Source organism: Spea bombifrons, chromosome 1 (assembly GCF_027358695.1).
Source record: "Spea bombifrons isolate aSpeBom1 chromosome 1, aSpeBom1.2.pri, whole genome shotgun sequence".
Taxonomy (NCBI): Eukaryota; Metazoa; Chordata; class Amphibia; order Anura; family Pelobatidae; genus Spea; species Spea bombifrons.
The window spans coordinates 22,116,227-22,134,010 of NC_071087.1; the positions used below are offsets into that span (position 1 = coordinate 22,116,227).

The window sequence follows — 17,784 nt, forward strand, 5'->3', positions numbered from 1 at the left end:
TTTCATCCATTTTAAGGTTGCATTGGCAGTATGTTTAGATCTGCAGTTGCAAGTAAATTGTGGGTCATAACACATGGTCATAGATAATTTGTGTCACTGGGGTTCTTCTTAACTCCGATCTTCATTAGAAAATATAAACATGGGGCACAAAACTTTTATTTACGAGAAAAAAACCCCATTGGTTCTGACATGCCTTGTCCATTCTTCCAACACATGGTCTTGTTATTATGCCATATGGTGAGCAGCCTGGTCCAGCCTCCTGTTGGACAAAGAAACCCTGGACGTGATGGTCTATGTCCTGCTAATCAATCTTGTGATGCACTTTTGTGAAAGAAAACCCCAAAGACAAACAAGCATGTGGTAGGTGTACAATGCATCATTGGAAAATACAGTGCAGATGGAAGCTGCAGAACAGTTGAAGTGGAGGTCTAGCATATGTGTATTACCGTATTTGCTTGAATATAAGCCAAGGGTTTTTTCGGATTCAGGTGGATGTCTGCTCGATGAGCACAAGAAACCACCGCTGATGCCCAGCACTTCCGCCTGGGTTTCTATAAAGGTCATGTCACGGCTTTTTTCCCCCCTAAATTAATATTCAAATTTTGGGGGGGTCGTCTTATAATCAGGGTTGTCTTATAATCAAGCAAATACAGTGATATAAGTATAAATATATTTCTATTTTTATTTACGGACTCCCCTAGAAATGTTGGTTGGGTGCAAATGCAACTGAGATTAGTAACTCGGGGAAGTGTTCTGGCTATTATTGGACTCAGTGAAAGCTCCAATTGTTGTTCACAGATGGTTATCTATAAATGACTAGGAATGCAGGGACTGTAAACCATGACTGAGCATCTGCTGGGAAGTCCTAAAATCCTAAGCATAGCGAAGCTCAAGAAAAAAATAAAAACAAATAATATATATAATACCATTTCTCTTTAGATGGGACCTTGCTTCATTAACACTTAAGGGGTTACTACATGAAGAATGGTAGACCAATCACCCCAAACATCATGTAATTATTTTCATGTAGTGAAATTAGAATAGTTTTGTATTGGCAAATGTAAATATAATGGGGCTGCATGCAGGTAGGAGTCAGCTTATGGAAAGATATTTGTGATATATATATATATATTACAAGAATTAGCACACTATAAAAGATAACATGCATATATTGCAAAAAATAAAATACTATTTATTTATAACTTGCAATAGCAACACCTAAACATCTTTAGTTGTGCCAGCACGGTGCATTTGTTTTCTGGATCTCCTCACATGAACACAAAAAAAGGCTGGGTTCCGAAAACAAAAGATCACACAATGATGGGCTATTATTTTGTGTAGAGCACCTTACTTGCTAATGTCCAGTGCGTATGCAGATCTAATGCTTCCTCAGAAATCATATATGGTTTATAGGGAAAGACAGTTATATTTTTTTAGCTATAGCCCTTGTCATATTTTTTTTTAAAGAATTTGCCAGCTTGACTTGGCCATGTTGAAAATTAAAGTGATCTTTCCAGGTCATATTTTCATTAATTTCTAAAAGATTTCATTTGTGAGGTTTGCACAATGCCAAAAGAATCCAAATGCGGCAAAAGTTTACTAAATTGAGGAGTTGTTTCTGGTAAAGGTCTGGGCAGTTAAAAACACTAGAAACTGTGTTTTTAAGTGAAATGTTATCTTATTTAAAAAAAAGAAACAAAACAATGACATTGCTTCTGCAATACCGAAAATTCTTCAAGGAACAGTGCAAATAGTTAAAGTGATTAATAATTGCAAAACACTCTTACAAATTGTTTTAATAAATAGACAAGCGTATGAGTGATATAGGCATTCAAATTAGTATTGTAATACATTAATGGTGAATATTCGCCTTGTAAAGTTAAGTGCAAGTTATCTACAGAGAGAAGCATCTACGGTATGTCCTGCTAGGAAAACTTTAAAGCCCTCCTGTGGTACGCACAGGAACTGCATTAGCCATTAAACAAACAATTGGTGCTACCCTTTCTGCATAACTTTGCATTATCTTTTACAGTAAATCATGTCTGCTAATAGTAGCAATTCATTCGATTTCCTTAGGTAACTTCGGCTGAATGAGATTTTTCAAATGTCCCAGAAACAGAAATTTATTAAAAGATATCATATTTCATGTGTAGAGTAGCAGCTCCCCAGGAGGCAAGTCTAGTGAGTTGGAGAGAATCAAAGACTATCGTGATTAATTCTAAACATATACATATATGTCCGGATAAATTCTCATTTTGGATGGTGCTCAGGTTCCCCTTGATGCAACCACATCCCTACCTTTTCTGTACCTCCACGTCAATTCAGTTTTGCTTCTTATACCTTAATGGCCAAAAAATGGCCATTTTTCATGCCCTATACTGCTATGTTGCTGGGTTACCCCACTATCTCACTTTAGGGCTTATGGGCCAGGTGGGGAGATCTGCTCATCTCACCAGACTGGCCCAGTGAGCTGTGAATTTAATAGAAGTCTGTGCTGCGCAGATCTCTATTACAGCTTCAACATGTCCATCTCACAGCATCTGTGCCGCAAGGTAGGATGGCGTGGTCCTGTCCCAGCACCACCTCTAACCATATCCCCAGTGTCTTTTGGCAATTCATTGGTATTATATCCAGAACAGTATAAAAGTTATGGATTAAAGGGCAGATCAAGAGCATGCACATGGCCTGTGAATGGCTGCATTCCACGGGAGCACTGTGTAGTAAAACCTTTGATGGCTGAAATACATTTTCCATTCGTTTAGTCAGGTTGACGTTTGTGCCTGAAGTGGAGCTTTAAAACGTTAAGACATCAGACTCTGATGAGACAAAACGTATACACTTTTCATTTGTTATATTTCATATATGAAAAGTTTTCCATATACTATATTTATCATTATCCATTACTGTATAAAGTTCCTTACATGTGGAATATCTTGGATTGATCCAGCTTTGAGATGTGGAATCTGTCCTAGTTTTTGTCGGACAGTCCTCCCTGTATCAGTGCAGTGGGGATCATTGTCCGGTTGAAGGTGATGATGGTGCACACTCCACAACTGTCTAAAAATTAAAATACAGTATACAAAAGTGTCAGCGCACCTAATATAATGTAATAAATAAAAATAAACCGATATAGTAAACTTGTATGATGGTTCAGAACACTCTGGGAGATACCCAGGTTCATTCACAAAGATATATCTATGAAAAAAAAAACATAAAACAAATATAGTGCAGTATGTACTAAATTATCTTACTGGCTACTAAAGGTAAAGAGAGCCCCCTACATTATAGAGGGCATCAATATGCCTTTATGAAGATTGGTGGCGGGATCTACAGTACAGCTCAGGACATCCTTCAATACCCCTCCAGGAATCTTTCGCCATTCAAAGAGATTGGAAGGCAGAGAACCAGAAGGTGAATAAAACGTGTAATGATTAAAACAGATCTCCAATCTGACATAAAGCGGCTTGTATGAAGCGGACTGCAACCGCTGCTTATCCGCTACCGAAACACTTTGCAAAGTACTTCCATGTGTGCATTCCTTCTGTCCAATGGCATCAACTCGCACTGTCAAAAAGAACAACCTGCCTTAGTGAAGCCATTTTTGTGTTATCCTTTACTTAATTTGGCAAAGTTATTGAAGAGGAAAATGTCAAGGCGGGCCACCCTTGGAGGGTACTTCCTGTCTGGGAGTGAGAAGGTTGTACTTCCTGTGTCAGGCTGCGTACCTCAGAGGCTCTAGAGAAGGTACCTGCATTGAGCGAGTGCAGTAAATTATATGATTTGTGTTATTTAGAAACAAAGGCAACATGTATGATGATAAAAAATGGTATATAAACATACAAGCGTGCTGTGTACATCACTAAAGCCTAAACATTTTATGATGTTTGGTCATAGAGTCTGCTTTGGATCCAATAGACCGAATAGTCCTGTAAGACAACAGGGATTTATGGGATGATGCTATTATTTATTGTTTTATATAGCGCCATCATATTCCAATCTTACATAAAGTGTCTTGGAATACAGTGGACATCTCTGTTGCATTATATACATACCTGAGAACATTCCGGGTTTGACCCAGAGATCTCCGGGTGAAGCACCGCTTCTCCGGGTCAAGATCCGAATCCTCTGGGTCATGGGAGCTTGACATGCCCCGCTCCCCGTCCATTTTCCCTTTAAATGGTGGAGTTTCCTCCTGATGTCAGTCAGTGTGCAGTCCTGGCCGCGTCCCGCAAGGGAAGGCTCCGGGTAGCCGGAATGAAGACGTTCCCAGGTATGATTATATATGTTTGTATATTCTGACATTTGCATTCAAAATCATTACTATGGATTTTGAGGCTAGCTGGACTTGAACTTAAACAGTTAATAAATGCTATGAACAATTATTTATAATTAGTTATTTAAGCAACATACTCAACATAACTGTTCATCAGAATCATGTCCACAAAAGTCTGATAGACAATAGACATGTCAAATCTCTGTACAAAAACAAACAACTTGACCTGTAAAGTTAAGATGGACCTATTCTATTTCTTTTTGTTTGGGGGAGCAATAGAGTTCAGATGCTAGAGATTCAATCCAAACAAGAAAAAAAAAACTGATAGAAAATGAACTTTATATTAAACCTTTAAGGGCCAGTGCTATTTTCGTATTCCTGCTATGTCTGTCTTCAACTGTATTTGCCCAATTATAATATGACCCTTATTATAAGATGACCCCCAAAAATTTGAATATTAATTTAGGAAAAAAAGTAAAAGCCTGAATATAAGACTACCCTATAGGAGAAATGTTTTACTAGTAAATATTAATTCACATGCAAACTATTTTTTCATATTTAATAAAAACTTTGATTGAAAAATGCATTCGTTTTTATTTCCTTTTATTTCCACTCTGCCCCCCAGACTTACCAATGCATTCCCAGACTTCCCCCGTGTGCTCCACACTCCCTGGTGTCTAGTGGGGGCAGCTGGTAGGCCGTCTGTGTGATGTGCGTAGAGAACCTGTGCTGCTGCCCGGCGCTTCTCCTGGGAATTCTATGACGGAGCGCTGGAAGGTCATGTTACGCCAGCGCTCCGTCATAGAAGCCTCAGGAGGAAGAATACTGCCTATGACCCAATGAATACCATCCCCACCGTCAAACATGGAGGTGGAAATATTTCACTGAGTAAAATGCAAATCAATTTATAACTTATTTGAAGTGCGTTATTCTGTCTCGCACTGTTCAAATAAACCTACAATTAAAATTATAGACTGATCATGTCTTTGTCAGTGGGCAAACATACAAAATCAGCAGATCAAATAATTATATCCTTCACTGTACATACTGATCAGCCATAACATTACGACCACCTGCCTAATATTGTTTAGCTCCCCTTTTGCCGCCAAAACAGCCCTGACCCGTCGAGGCTGAAAGTGTGCTGTGGTATCTGGCCCCAAAACATTAGCCGCCGATCCTTTAAGTCCTGTAAGTTGCGAGGTGAGGCCTCCATGGATGCATCCTGGTGCCATGTATTCTCCAGGTAAGCTACACACACGCACCCCCCCATGCACATGATGTTAAAGATAATGTGATTCATCAGACCAGGTCACCTTCTTCCTTTGCTCTGTGGTCCAGTTCTTATGGTCACGGGTCAACAAGGGCACCCTGACTGTTCTGCAGTTATGCAGCCTCATACGCAACAAAGTGTGATGCACTGCGTGTTCTGACACCTTTCTATCGGAACTAGTATTAACTTTTTCAGCAGTTTGAGCTACAGCAGCTCTTCTGTTGGATTTGACCAAACAAGCCAGCCTTGGCCAATCACGCCAATGAGCCTTGGCCGATCACGCCAATGAGCCTTGGCCGATCACGCCAATGAGCCTTGGCCGATCATGACCACTGCAAGCTGGAAACACCCCGCAATAGCTGCAGTCTTGGAGATGCTCTGACCCAGTTGTCTAGCCATCACCATTTGCCCCTTGTCAAAGTCACCCATTTTTCCTGCTTATAACACATCAACTTTGAGGACTAAATGTACCCCAGTCACTGACGGGTGCCATGATAGCAAGATTATCAGTGTTATTCACTTCACCCATCATAATGTTACGGCTGGTCGGTGTAAAGTGTGCAAAGGCGGTAGCTCCAAGCGACTCTCTACAGAGGCAGTAGTGCATTTATACAGTGTCACATAAAGAAGAACAGATGGTAAACTATAAGAAATGGAAATGGTCCAGAAGAGCGAAAAGGTTAATAAACCTGACGCGAAAAGGTTAATAAACTATATGTATGATCTTTTCCATTGAGTGAAAGTGTCATCTCCTTAGCCTCGACCTGTAAACCCCTGCCTGTCCACGCAGGTGTGCACAGTCATGGGTTAACACAGGTCAGACTAAGGCCCAGGGTAAAATGGGAAGAACATTTCACAATGTAGTTGATATAGAATAATATAACCGTTTATATCTTTTTGTAATGTTTGGAATTCTATAAACAAATAACTTTTACTCAAATCGAATGTCCAGTTTTATTTCGGTACAGGTCTTGGCAAAGTACAGTCATCTGTGGTTTTTCAAGGGTCACAACCGAGAAACACAAATCATAGCTTAATGATTACTGGGCAAGCAAAATAGAAAAAAAGACTACATCTAGAGACAACATTTAGACACGCTGGCTATAAGCAATTGCTTTAAAACCAAAGCATTTTACAGCTGTTAATCAAACCTCATGTACTACAAATATCCACTGGCATCGTATTTACAATCCGCACCACTGATGGGACCGAATATTGCTCGACTGAGGTGCAGGCAATGCTACAGCGGCACAAAGCATCATAACAAGACACCAATTCATATAATAAACGTACGATACGGCAGCAAAATAAAACTGATCCAGTTATCTTTTCCAATAATATTTCAACGTATATGGATATCACTAGTTTAATTAACACAAGACCTATCTATTCATCTACCCAGCCAACCTGTTAATAGAACCTTAGAGGCACAGCCTGTACATCAAGGCTGATTCAACATTTCCTTTGGACCTTAGGTAGCAGTTTTTCTTTAAAATTTATTTTTCCCATATTTTTTTTTATTTTATACTTTACGTAGCACTAATGAATCTACCAAAAGAATACAGTTCTTTTACAGTACAGTAGAAAGCCTCTCATTTTCATTTAAGTTACAATGTACTGATAATGCATATATTAATTTGCTTAAACATTTCATCCATTGACTTGGGCGAGATACAGAGTGAAAATGGCGAGTGCCACTCCACAAACAGGCATTAGTATATATTTCTTATATTTCTGCCATGAAGAAGGTTGAACTTCCACTTCTTCCCTTCTCTTGTTCTTCTTACGCTTTCCCTTCAGCCTGTTTTCAAATGCCTCAAGTTCGGCCTAGAGTAAAGAAAGCAAATGTTATAGCGTATTCTTTGAACAAACTGCACGCTTCCACCTCTGGCCCGATGCCGCGACACACGGTGGGAAACGGCAAAGGAATTCCGTAGCTTCTATAAATCATTGTAATCTTAATGTTAACCAGTCCTCCCCAGAGACATCTACTGGTAAACTGTGCTGGCAAATTAGTAACAAATGCACAGAACACACAGTCTAAAGAACTTCCATGTGTCGGCGAGTGGACAAATATAGTGGAACTCACAGCTCCCCAAGCGGGATTACCAATAGTGCACTGTAGGGTTACAAATACTGTAGTGTGCATGATAGTAATAGTGCACATGTGCCTCACGCCAGATACATCATTTCCACTAAAACTGGGGAGTGGGGCATTTTGCTCCTGGGCTGTTCTAAAGTGAATATTTGAGTCGAAATCAGAAGCCTTTATTTGGGGTTAGGAGAAATCTCTTTTGGGCACTTGGAGTAATAAAGGCTGTGGGCAGCATTAACACCAGGTAAGGATGTTTTTTTTCCACGATTTATATATTTTGGTGAATGTGTACCAGAAATGACTAGCCAGAACTGGATAGTACACTTCTTGTAAGTTGTTTGCCAAATGCTTTTTTTGGGATCATATTACTGAGAGTTACCAAGACTCTACTGGTTCAGCTAGCAATTTGGCCACCAAACTGCTTAGGTCAAAAACCTGCAGATTCACTTTGAAATGTAGTAAGTTTATGTAAATCTGTGGTTAGGTACAAAAAAAAAGTTATTCTGGCGCAAATTTGGAAAAATGTAAATGGCCAAATCAGTAGGAATGTTCTGTTCAGTTGTTATGTTGATAAGGTTATTTTTCAAACTTTGCTTCAGAATGACTTTTTCTATAAAAGGTCAATTATGTGTATGAAAGAGAACACATTTCTACAGGAATAATTAGAGATAATTCTTCCATGCAAACTTATCTTAAAGTTTTGGTTTAAATCAGTATTTGATCAGTATTTAAATCAGTATTTACATAATTATACTTTAATTTAAAAAAACTAAACAATATTAATAAAAACACATTCCTCACCTACAATACCACTAAAAGACTGTTAGATTTCGACTAATTTCATCTTTTGCCAAATAATAAAGCAAGCAATTAGTATGTTCATGATGTACCCTATTCCACTTACATTTTCTTAATGTTATATTACTTTATCTTTAATAATTTACATGACAAATGGTGTAAATGAGACCACAAACTAGCACATTCCTGCAGCTATCACAGGGTCTTGCTGGGAATATTTTCAGTACCTGCTGCCGGCGTTTTTCTTCCTCAATAGCCGCTCTCTCTTCTTCTGCCTTCAGCTGGAAAATTAAACAGGAAATATCAATGACATTACTGCGATTGTTTCATTTTCTGCACAGAATCACCTTTCTAAACACGCGTGCAGAATTAGACAAAAACCTGTTAAAGTGAATTATTCAGGACTCTGGAAAAAAAAGAAAAAATGTAAACCATTCCATTCTACGAGAAAATAAACTTTAGGTTGAAGCTGGACAGATATCTTGAAATAATTTAAAATGGGGTTTTTTTTTTTTTACACACATTCATTTCAAATAAATATTTTTTTTTTAACATTTGAGAAATGAAACCACTATATTCAGATAATACTTAATGTGAAGGCCATAGGTAGCCTAGGTCAGACCAAGGCACATTTCCCAAAATTGTATTTATGTTTTTAATGCATGTTTCAAAGCTATTTTGCATGGGCACATGCGTGTTTTGCTGCATGCAAGTTGGAGCATGAATTCAAAACATTAATTGCATTCTATAGCAAATAAACCTTGTCAGATCTATCATGTGAAGCAATAAACGTCTATCTGTAGAACTTGGAGGTCCCCGTTGCTTTAGCCATGTGATATTTGGGTGCCATTCCCTACTCAAACACCACACTAAACGGATGGTTTATGGAGATGCTACAGAAGTCCTTGAAAGGACTTGAAAGAATTTTATCAGAGCCTCACAAGACAGCGTAACAATGATTTGGTCTAAATGTCTTGTAGATTCAGCTCGGATAGCAAAGCTAGGGCACATACATGTAGCAAATATACATATGCCAAGAACATTTCATAACGTGAGCGCTGTCACCGTTGAGAAACGGGAAATTACACCATATCCTTAAAGAGCTACTTTTTTAAAGATAATACAAAGGACCCCCATTTTTACCAAATGTTCACGATTACCTTTTTGTGTTTATCATGCCTAAGCAAATCATATATTGCTTTTTCACTGACCAATTCTATATATTACATACACACTTACACATATGACAGATCTTTACATGGATAAATGCAGCTTAGAACATGAGAATTTAAGCTGCTTTCCAGTGCAACGGATGCCGTCTCCTATTAAAAGTGAAGAGCGCTGCCTCATCTCGTGTACCAGCAGGAAAGTGTCTCTTCTGGAGCAAAATACTTGGATGTACTATATGTCCTTGTTGTCATTCTGGCCACGTCGTACACGCATTAACGTGTTAAATGCCTGCTCTCGTGAGCAGAATATGTACACAGTGTTTTATAGCATATTATGTTAGAGCAAGTGAAAATGTAAACACTGACTAGAACAGCTCGAAAAAACATATTCTATATCACAAGCATGGGTACTTTACCTCTACTGCTTTCTTCTTCAGTTCCACGCACAATGAATCACATTCTATGGAAACGTGGCCTTCACGCACGGCGTTACAAGGCAGCTCCTAGAATTTTAAAAAATCTCACTGAATAGCAGTTCAAGAAGGTTTATTTATCAAACATCTGTATAAAGGAACTACAGTTTTCTGAAAGCCATCATTCCTATATTTTAAATACAGCTTGTCACGATGTGAAGATATCCACTGAGTATGTATTATTAAAACATCCTGATTGCTGTGGAAGGCATGTGTAACTTATTTTCCACGTTTCAAATAAAGAGGTTTTGCAAACACATTTAGACCAGGGACTAAACCAATGAGGGTTTTACTAGTGGAACGCACCTACGGGGTAAGTAGAACATCGACTGGAAGAATAATCCTTGAAACAGAAAGTTCTAACATGCTGCTTTCCATGGCCATTTAATAGTAACCAGGCCTAACTTAGATTTTTTTTTTTTTTTTTTGAACATTTTTAGAATTAAAATTACTATTGCATTTAAAATGGTAACCTCAAGGAAGCCGACATCACTGTGTGAAGCAAGTGAGTTATTACAGAGGAAACACGAAAGACAAAAACCTTTGTTCATAACAGCAGGAGAGAATGAAATGCCAGCTGTATAATTATAATGAGCAGAGAGCATCCGAGAGCTATAGACAAGGTGATTGGGACCTAGTAAGGAGCGCACAGCTTCAAAAGGAAAGTCAAAGTGTATTTCGGCAACACCGAGATGAACATGTACTGAATGTATCTTTACAATCAGGAGCATGGGATAAGAAGTCTGGCACTGTCCAGAGAACAAGACTGGAGAAGTGGGAAATCAGAATGTTAGTTAGTAGAGAGTTGCTATAATGTTGATAGGATGTCACTTAGTTTTTAGTGGTGTCTTCTATTTTGCAGGTGAAAGTGGCAGAAATCAGTGAATGATTGGATGTGGGAGGTGAAGGAGAGAGTTTTGTGTAACAAGGTGAGAGGTCAGGAGAGGAAAGGCACATTATATGACCAAAATGATGTGGACACTCCTCGTAATTATGGAGTTTAGATGTTTCAGCCACATGCATTCCTAGCAGAGAAAAAAAAACGGCAATGCAAACAAGACTGAAGCAAGAATCAGTCACATAAAACTAAGTTCAAGCAGCCAGTCAGACGAGCTAATCATAAAGGAAGGAGAAATTATATGATTAATGTGTTTCACACAAAAGTACTTTTTCAAAAGACTGACAGTGATTTCACTCCACATTTAAGCCTCCATCTTGTCAGAATTGCCAGCGTTTATTTGCTCTTCTGTTGGTGGAAGCGAGGCATTCCACGTGTGTACCTGAGCAACCGCTGAGAGGTTTTTGTCCACTCTGGTGAAATCATATTTATTGCCTGTAGACTGAGCTGGCATTTATTGCTTTGTATCTACTCCCATTGCTAACAGGTGTATAAAATCAAGCCCATAAGCAGCTATCTTCATAGACAAACACTGGCAGCAGAATTGGTTGTGCTGAAGAGCTCAGTGACTTTAAACATGTCACTGTCATAGGATGCCACCTAGATCTGCCCCAGTCTTTAGGCGTAGCAACAGCTCAGCCACAAAGCTGTAGACCACACACATAGAGAAGGCCTGGCAAGTTTTGAAGCCCAACGCGTATAAATCTCCTGTGCTCTGTACCATCACTCGCAACAGAGTTGCACCACACTCTTATACACATGCACGTACACACACGCTAACACTGTACATATATACAATTAGACACTATGGACACACACACACTCTAATACTACAGTATACACACACTCACAGACCGACTCCAGCACTATACGTATACAAACACAATGACACTACAGTTTGCAGACACTCACATACTCACATACATACGGTACTCTCCCTAGTGTGTGGACCAGGCACACCGCTGCTTAATTTCTGCCATTGTGGACCTGGCACTTGTGCTTTCCTGCTGGGACATAAAGTGAGTGCCGTGCATTATGTGACCCCGCCGGGAGCCTCATGGATGATGGCAATCGTGAAAAATCGTAGGCGGCCCCCCAGGGTTTGTCGAGCCCTGGCATATCCAACAAGCTCATTTACGTCTGATGGTCAGATGTCCACATACTTTTGATCATATAGCGTGTAACGTGTAATCAGAATTTAGATGCTGCTGGATTAGTTGTCCAACAGAGGCGATAAAGATAGATAAGAGTAGCGGCCCCAGCAGTTGGCCCTAAGGCATACCAACGAGGAGCACCGGGGGAGACGAGAAAGTGCTAGAGAGGGAGACGTCAGATATACGGTCAGAAAATTAGAACTGTAGCGAAGAGTGAGCCATGTCACAGATAACGCGAGAATGAAGTACTCATAAGAGAAGAGTGTGGTTTTGTTTTACAGGTAAGGAGTTTGTTAGTCATTTTGGCGACAGCTTAAAAAATGTACAAATGGTGTTCAGGAATGCAAAAAAAAGACATATATGAAGTAAAAAGTCAAGAACCAAGATAATGAATATAGCTTATAGCAAGACCAGAAACCAGCTAAAGGGCTCTATGTTACCTACCTCAGGCTTAAAAGGAACATATAGTAGAAATTACACTTATTTGTCCGAAGCCATAAAGGAATAAAATAGACCAGGTCCTCTGCTTTAGTATACTGGTCCTGTATAAAGATTTATGTTTTTTTTTTTTACATACAATGTCACCACACTTTAATGCATCTAGTCCCAGTCTTCTGAATCTAAATAATTGCATGCATTTTTTATTAATGCACTTAAAATTCTCAACATACCTTTTTAATTCTCCTGCAAGGACATCGGAGTTTAACTTTCTGAACACAATTGGTGGAGCAATTCCCTTGGTGGCAAATTTCCTTGCATCTGTGGCCACATGGCAACTGTAAAATAAATATATTCGGTATTTTTTTTTTTAAATCAAGCTTAATACTATAATAAGTTTTTATCAGTTACGCATTTAGTAATACAAGTATTACAGGGTGTGTTTTTGTGTGTTAATGATCAAGTGCTTCACACAGGCTTTTCACTGTTAGTATCTAATGTTGACATGTAATATTTATTAAATTATAAAAGGAGAACTACAGTTTTACTTACTATAGAGATATATTTCTTACTGTTCATATAGTGGGAAAATGTATGCACCAATTGGAACTCTGTTTAAATTACATGACAGTATCAGAAGCAAGGCCAAAACAGTGATTTTAGTAAGAGGCAATCCTATCTGCAAATCACAGCCGCACTGGAATAAAAAGCTCATACTTAGAATGTAATACTAGACTTCATTTATATGTAACGTACATACTTACACACGTAGAAAGAGAATGTGATTAACCAAAATACAGACAAATCAGACTATTCTTACAATAAATATGCAGGATATATGAATTGTTATTCAGTTTTGCTGGAACACTGCGGTACTTTGAAACTGAATAACGCAAAATCCTGGTTGATCCAACTGGCATCATTAGAGTCTGAAGCTAGAATCTCTGGAGTCCAACAGAAGAAGCCCGGTAGGCTTCCAAACTAGAAGAAGCATTTAACTGCAAGACGAGGATTTCTTTATAGCCTCAAATTTGATCTTTTAATTACATGCTAATTACAGAGATGTGTTGATGCTTTGCCATACGTTACACAATGTTACACACCATGCACACTGCCTTACAAAAATATGAAGCGGAGCTTCAACAATATCTCCTGCACAGCTGCAGACAGATGGTGCTAAATGGTTTTTTTTCTGCCTGGGAGCCCACCTTAAACCAAAGTTAAACCCCCCTGAACCAATAATTGTTTAGGACAAAACATTTAACGTGATAGCCCACATTTTTTTTTTATTATTTAATCCATAAGCATATCCATACTCTAGCGGTACTATTAATAGTGTCAGAAAATGAGTACAGACTCAACTCAGTAGATGGTGACCGAGAGCAAACCTGAGTTGTTTGTGATACGTCGGAACAATTTCTATGTTACGCCTTCCTTTGTTTACTCTTTCTTTTCACATCCCCCTGTTTGGGGACGTAATCTTGTAATTAAGTGATGCAGGAAAAGTCACTATATGTATGCTTACCTGATGCGATGATTGTCTTTATATGTTATGTATTATCTGTTCTATAGTTATTACCACTCTATATAACAATAAAAGGTTACTGTATGTCTAGCTTCAGGTACAAACCATAGCAAGCTCATTTTGGCCAGGAACAGTTAAAAACAAACCTCAGAGTTTTCAGATATTTATTGTGGAACAGGAATACAATGCTGTCTGTCAGTTTATCGCATTAAATTCTGATGACCCCACTCCATCTTGATACATGCGGGTTCCCTACATCTAACAGGCTCGCTCCAGTAAAGCGATAATCCCTTTCAAGTAACTAAACACATTCCCATAAAGGTTCACCTGGATGCCGTTTTTTTCAGTGCTAGTTTGCTAACCTTTTAGCAAACTGGAAAAAAAAAAACCCTTGAGATGTCAGACATCATTGTGAAACCAGCGGTACCTTTAATACCATTTCCCTTGCTATATTGCCTGTAAAACCATACCTGCATAAGGTGCCAAAACAGATGGAAATGCAGTCTCCGTGTGATTATGTTAAGGCAGTCTCATATCTATGGTTCAGTTTGCTTCCTTCCCCAGGAAATCTTGCTGCTACCCTCAAATTACATGAAGTGAATACAATAAAAGAAAAGAGAAAAAAAGGATCTGTACGATTTAAATGTCTACATAAATGTCTACAGATCCCGCAGCCAGCATATGCGGCTATATAAAAGGCACACTTGTTCAGAAAGAAAAACGGAGGTCAGAGAGCAGCACTCGTAGGAAACCACAAAGGGCGAAAAAAGCTTCTCGGCAGCCAAGTCAAACAGCTCATGTCTGAGACGTTCTAACAATTACTTGCACATCTCTCCAGCTCGCTATCATCGAGTGATTGTAACTACATGGATGGATAGAAAGTCTAATGAAGTACGACAGATCCTTCTTCAAATTACAACTTCTTTCCTAACGACGCTTTTTCCCACAAAGGGATTCCTGCATGAAGTTTTCTCAGGCTTTCAGGTTCACTTCCATGTCGGGTGGATTCTCTTGGACAAACGTATTATTTTACAGGAAGTCAGACTATGGATTAATTTCTAGCAATGACCTTAACAAGATCAGCTTTGCCAAGTCAATAAACTAACACCATAAACACTTCCTCTCAAGATTCATGGGAAATCTGGTAATGCACTTGGTTTCACGTAATGCGTATTATCCACTCAAAGCTCTCCCTTAAGCCATGGCGGCAAGAACCCGCGCTTGACGTAAAATAAGTCCAGATATTATCCACAAATCTAATATATCTTTTTTTGCATTAAAGCCTATGTGTTGATCATTTAGGCAAGGAAAACATCTCCAGGTTGACAGTGAAATGTCTATCCTCCTCTCTTAACAAAAAACAACAAGAAATAGATATTTTTCATTCAACTTTGTAACCCTAAAAAACTGGAAGGAAAAACTAAAATGCGTAAAAAGATATCTAACAATTTCCAATTATTTTAGCTCCAATAAAATGTGCTGGATATAATATATTTGTATATTTTGTTTCTCAAAGCTAGGCAATGCTATGAACGGAATAACAAAACCAGACTTGGATAGGAGTATCTGGCTTTCTACGGACAGTAAAAGTAGATGAACATTGTTACATCTGAATCACGTATTCAGGTGTTTATAGAGCGCCATCTGATTCCTTAGCCCCCTTATTACTATAGAGGGGCAGTCGAAATTAAATTTGACAATACAGAAAATGTGAAATAATATTAATATACAATGAGATGCACTGGTGCAGTAAGCGAAAAGGCCCCCGCTCCTGCAAATATACAACGTATGAGGAGGTTAAGGAGGAACGAGGCATTAATCATTAATGTAAAGGTTGGCACCGGTGTGCAACACTAAGCATCTCTAGAAATGTACCTTCAGTCTCCTGCTACGTGTTCTGTAAACAACATATGGTGCTATCGGCTCTGTAACTGGCGCTGTTCATAAACCACATCAAAGGCAAACGCGGGAGACCAAGCTATCACAATTACATCACAAATTTGGTCAGCACAATGGAATGATTAACCCCTTAAGGACCGGGCTCATTTTTCGTTTTCTACCCTGTGGGACCGAGGCTGTTTTGACACTTTTGTGGTGCTTGTGTTCAGGTGTAATTTTCTCCTCACCCATTTAGTGTACCCACATAAGTTATATATTGTTTTTTTCAGGACAAGATGGGCTTTCTTCAGATACCATTATTTTGATCGTATCATCTTATTTACTATAAAAAAAATAAAAAAAACATGGTGAAAAATTGAAAAAAAAGACATTTTATGACTTTTATTTGAAAAATCTTTTACTCACCTAAAAAAGCAAGTAAAAAAACTAGCTAAATAGATTCTACTACTTGTCCTGAGTTTAGAGATACCCAATGTTTTTATGTTTTTTTGCTGTTTTTTGTACGTTATAGGGCAATAAGTACAAGCAGCGTTTTATGATTTCCAAATCTTTTTTAACAAATCTGGTCAGTCTGCCTCCATCTCCTCTTTGGAACATCTTTGAAGCCGGTTAACTCAATTTAACCCCCTCAAACCATATATTTTTGAAAACTAGACACCCCAGGGTATTCCAAATGCTGTTATTTTAACCCTTTCCATGCACCAATTATACAACTACACTTTGTCAAACTTTGTAATAGTAATTTTTTTTATTTTTTTTTCCACACAAATTGTACTTTAGTTATAGATATACAGGTTCTGGTATATGTCACTATCAAACAACACCCCAATGTGTGTTCAGCAACATCTCCTGAGTACAGCGATACCCCACATGCATGGGTTTGTCAGATTGTTTGGCTGGTAAAAGGCTACTTTTGGGGCATGCGTAATCCAGGTGGTCATTTGGTCATTCTGCCTCCATCTCCTCTTTGGAATATCTTTGAAGCCGGTTAACTCAATTTAACCCATTCAAACCATATATTTTGGAAAACTAGACACCCCAGGGTATTCCGAATGCTGTTATTTTAACCCTTTCCATGCACCAATTATAGAACTACACTTTGTCAAACTTTGTAATAGTAATTTTTTTTCACACAAATTGTACTTTAGTTATAGATATACAGGTTCTGGTATATGTCACTGTCAAACAACCCCCCAATATGTGTTCAGGAACATCTCCTGAGTGCAGTGATACCCGACATGCATGGGTTTGTCGGGTTGTTTCAGATTTAAAATGCCACATTTGGGAAGTGCGTTTTTTTCTCCATTTTGGTCAGTCTGTACCTATGCCCTATCTGTGAGCTAGGCCACTCCAATTTACCCCATCAGCCATTTTTTTTATATATTAGACACCCCTTGGGTATTTGAAGTGCTTTTATTTTAACTCTGAGATTTTTGAGAAATTTTAGCACTTGCTCAAAATAATAAACTTTATTTTTTTATTTTTTTTATTTTTTTTAATACTTTTTTTATATTTTTTTTTACACATTGTGCTGGTACTGGATGGTTCATCTAGTGACATCACTGCATAATTATTTTTAAATGTTAGCACATTTTTTTTTTCCATTTTTTTATTTTTTTTTTGAATATTTTACTAATCACATAGTGATTAGAAAGCTGGGCTCCATTGACTTGCATGGTTGAATGCAGTACCTGTATTCAACCAGCAAGTGGAGCCAGTTCTCTAGAGGGTCTGGAGACCCTCTAGCGAACTTTTTCGTCTTTATTGTTGTAGTTCCCGGGCCGCCGCCATC

General features: G+C 38.5%; 1 protein-coding gene across 1 annotated transcript in view; it reads right to left on the minus strand.

Moving 5' to 3' along the window:
- Nucleotides 1–7,059: 7,059 nt before the first annotated feature.
- NFXL1 (nuclear transcription factor, X-box binding like 1) overlaps nucleotides 7,060–17,784 on the minus strand; it is a 35,171-nt gene continuing 24,446 nt past the window's right edge. The window contains exons 20-23 of the mRNA XM_053458427.1: nucleotides 12,802–12,906; nucleotides 10,022–10,108; nucleotides 8,664–8,717; nucleotides 7,060–7,370 (exon numbers count right to left, since the gene is read on the minus strand). Coding sequence (XP_053314402.1) covers nucleotides 7,194–7,370; nucleotides 8,664–8,717; nucleotides 10,022–10,108; nucleotides 12,802–12,906 — 423 coding nt within the window. The 3' untranslated portion in view covers nucleotides 7,060–7,193. The remainder of the gene's footprint in view (nucleotides 7,371–8,663; nucleotides 8,718–10,021; nucleotides 10,109–12,801; nucleotides 12,907–17,784) is intronic.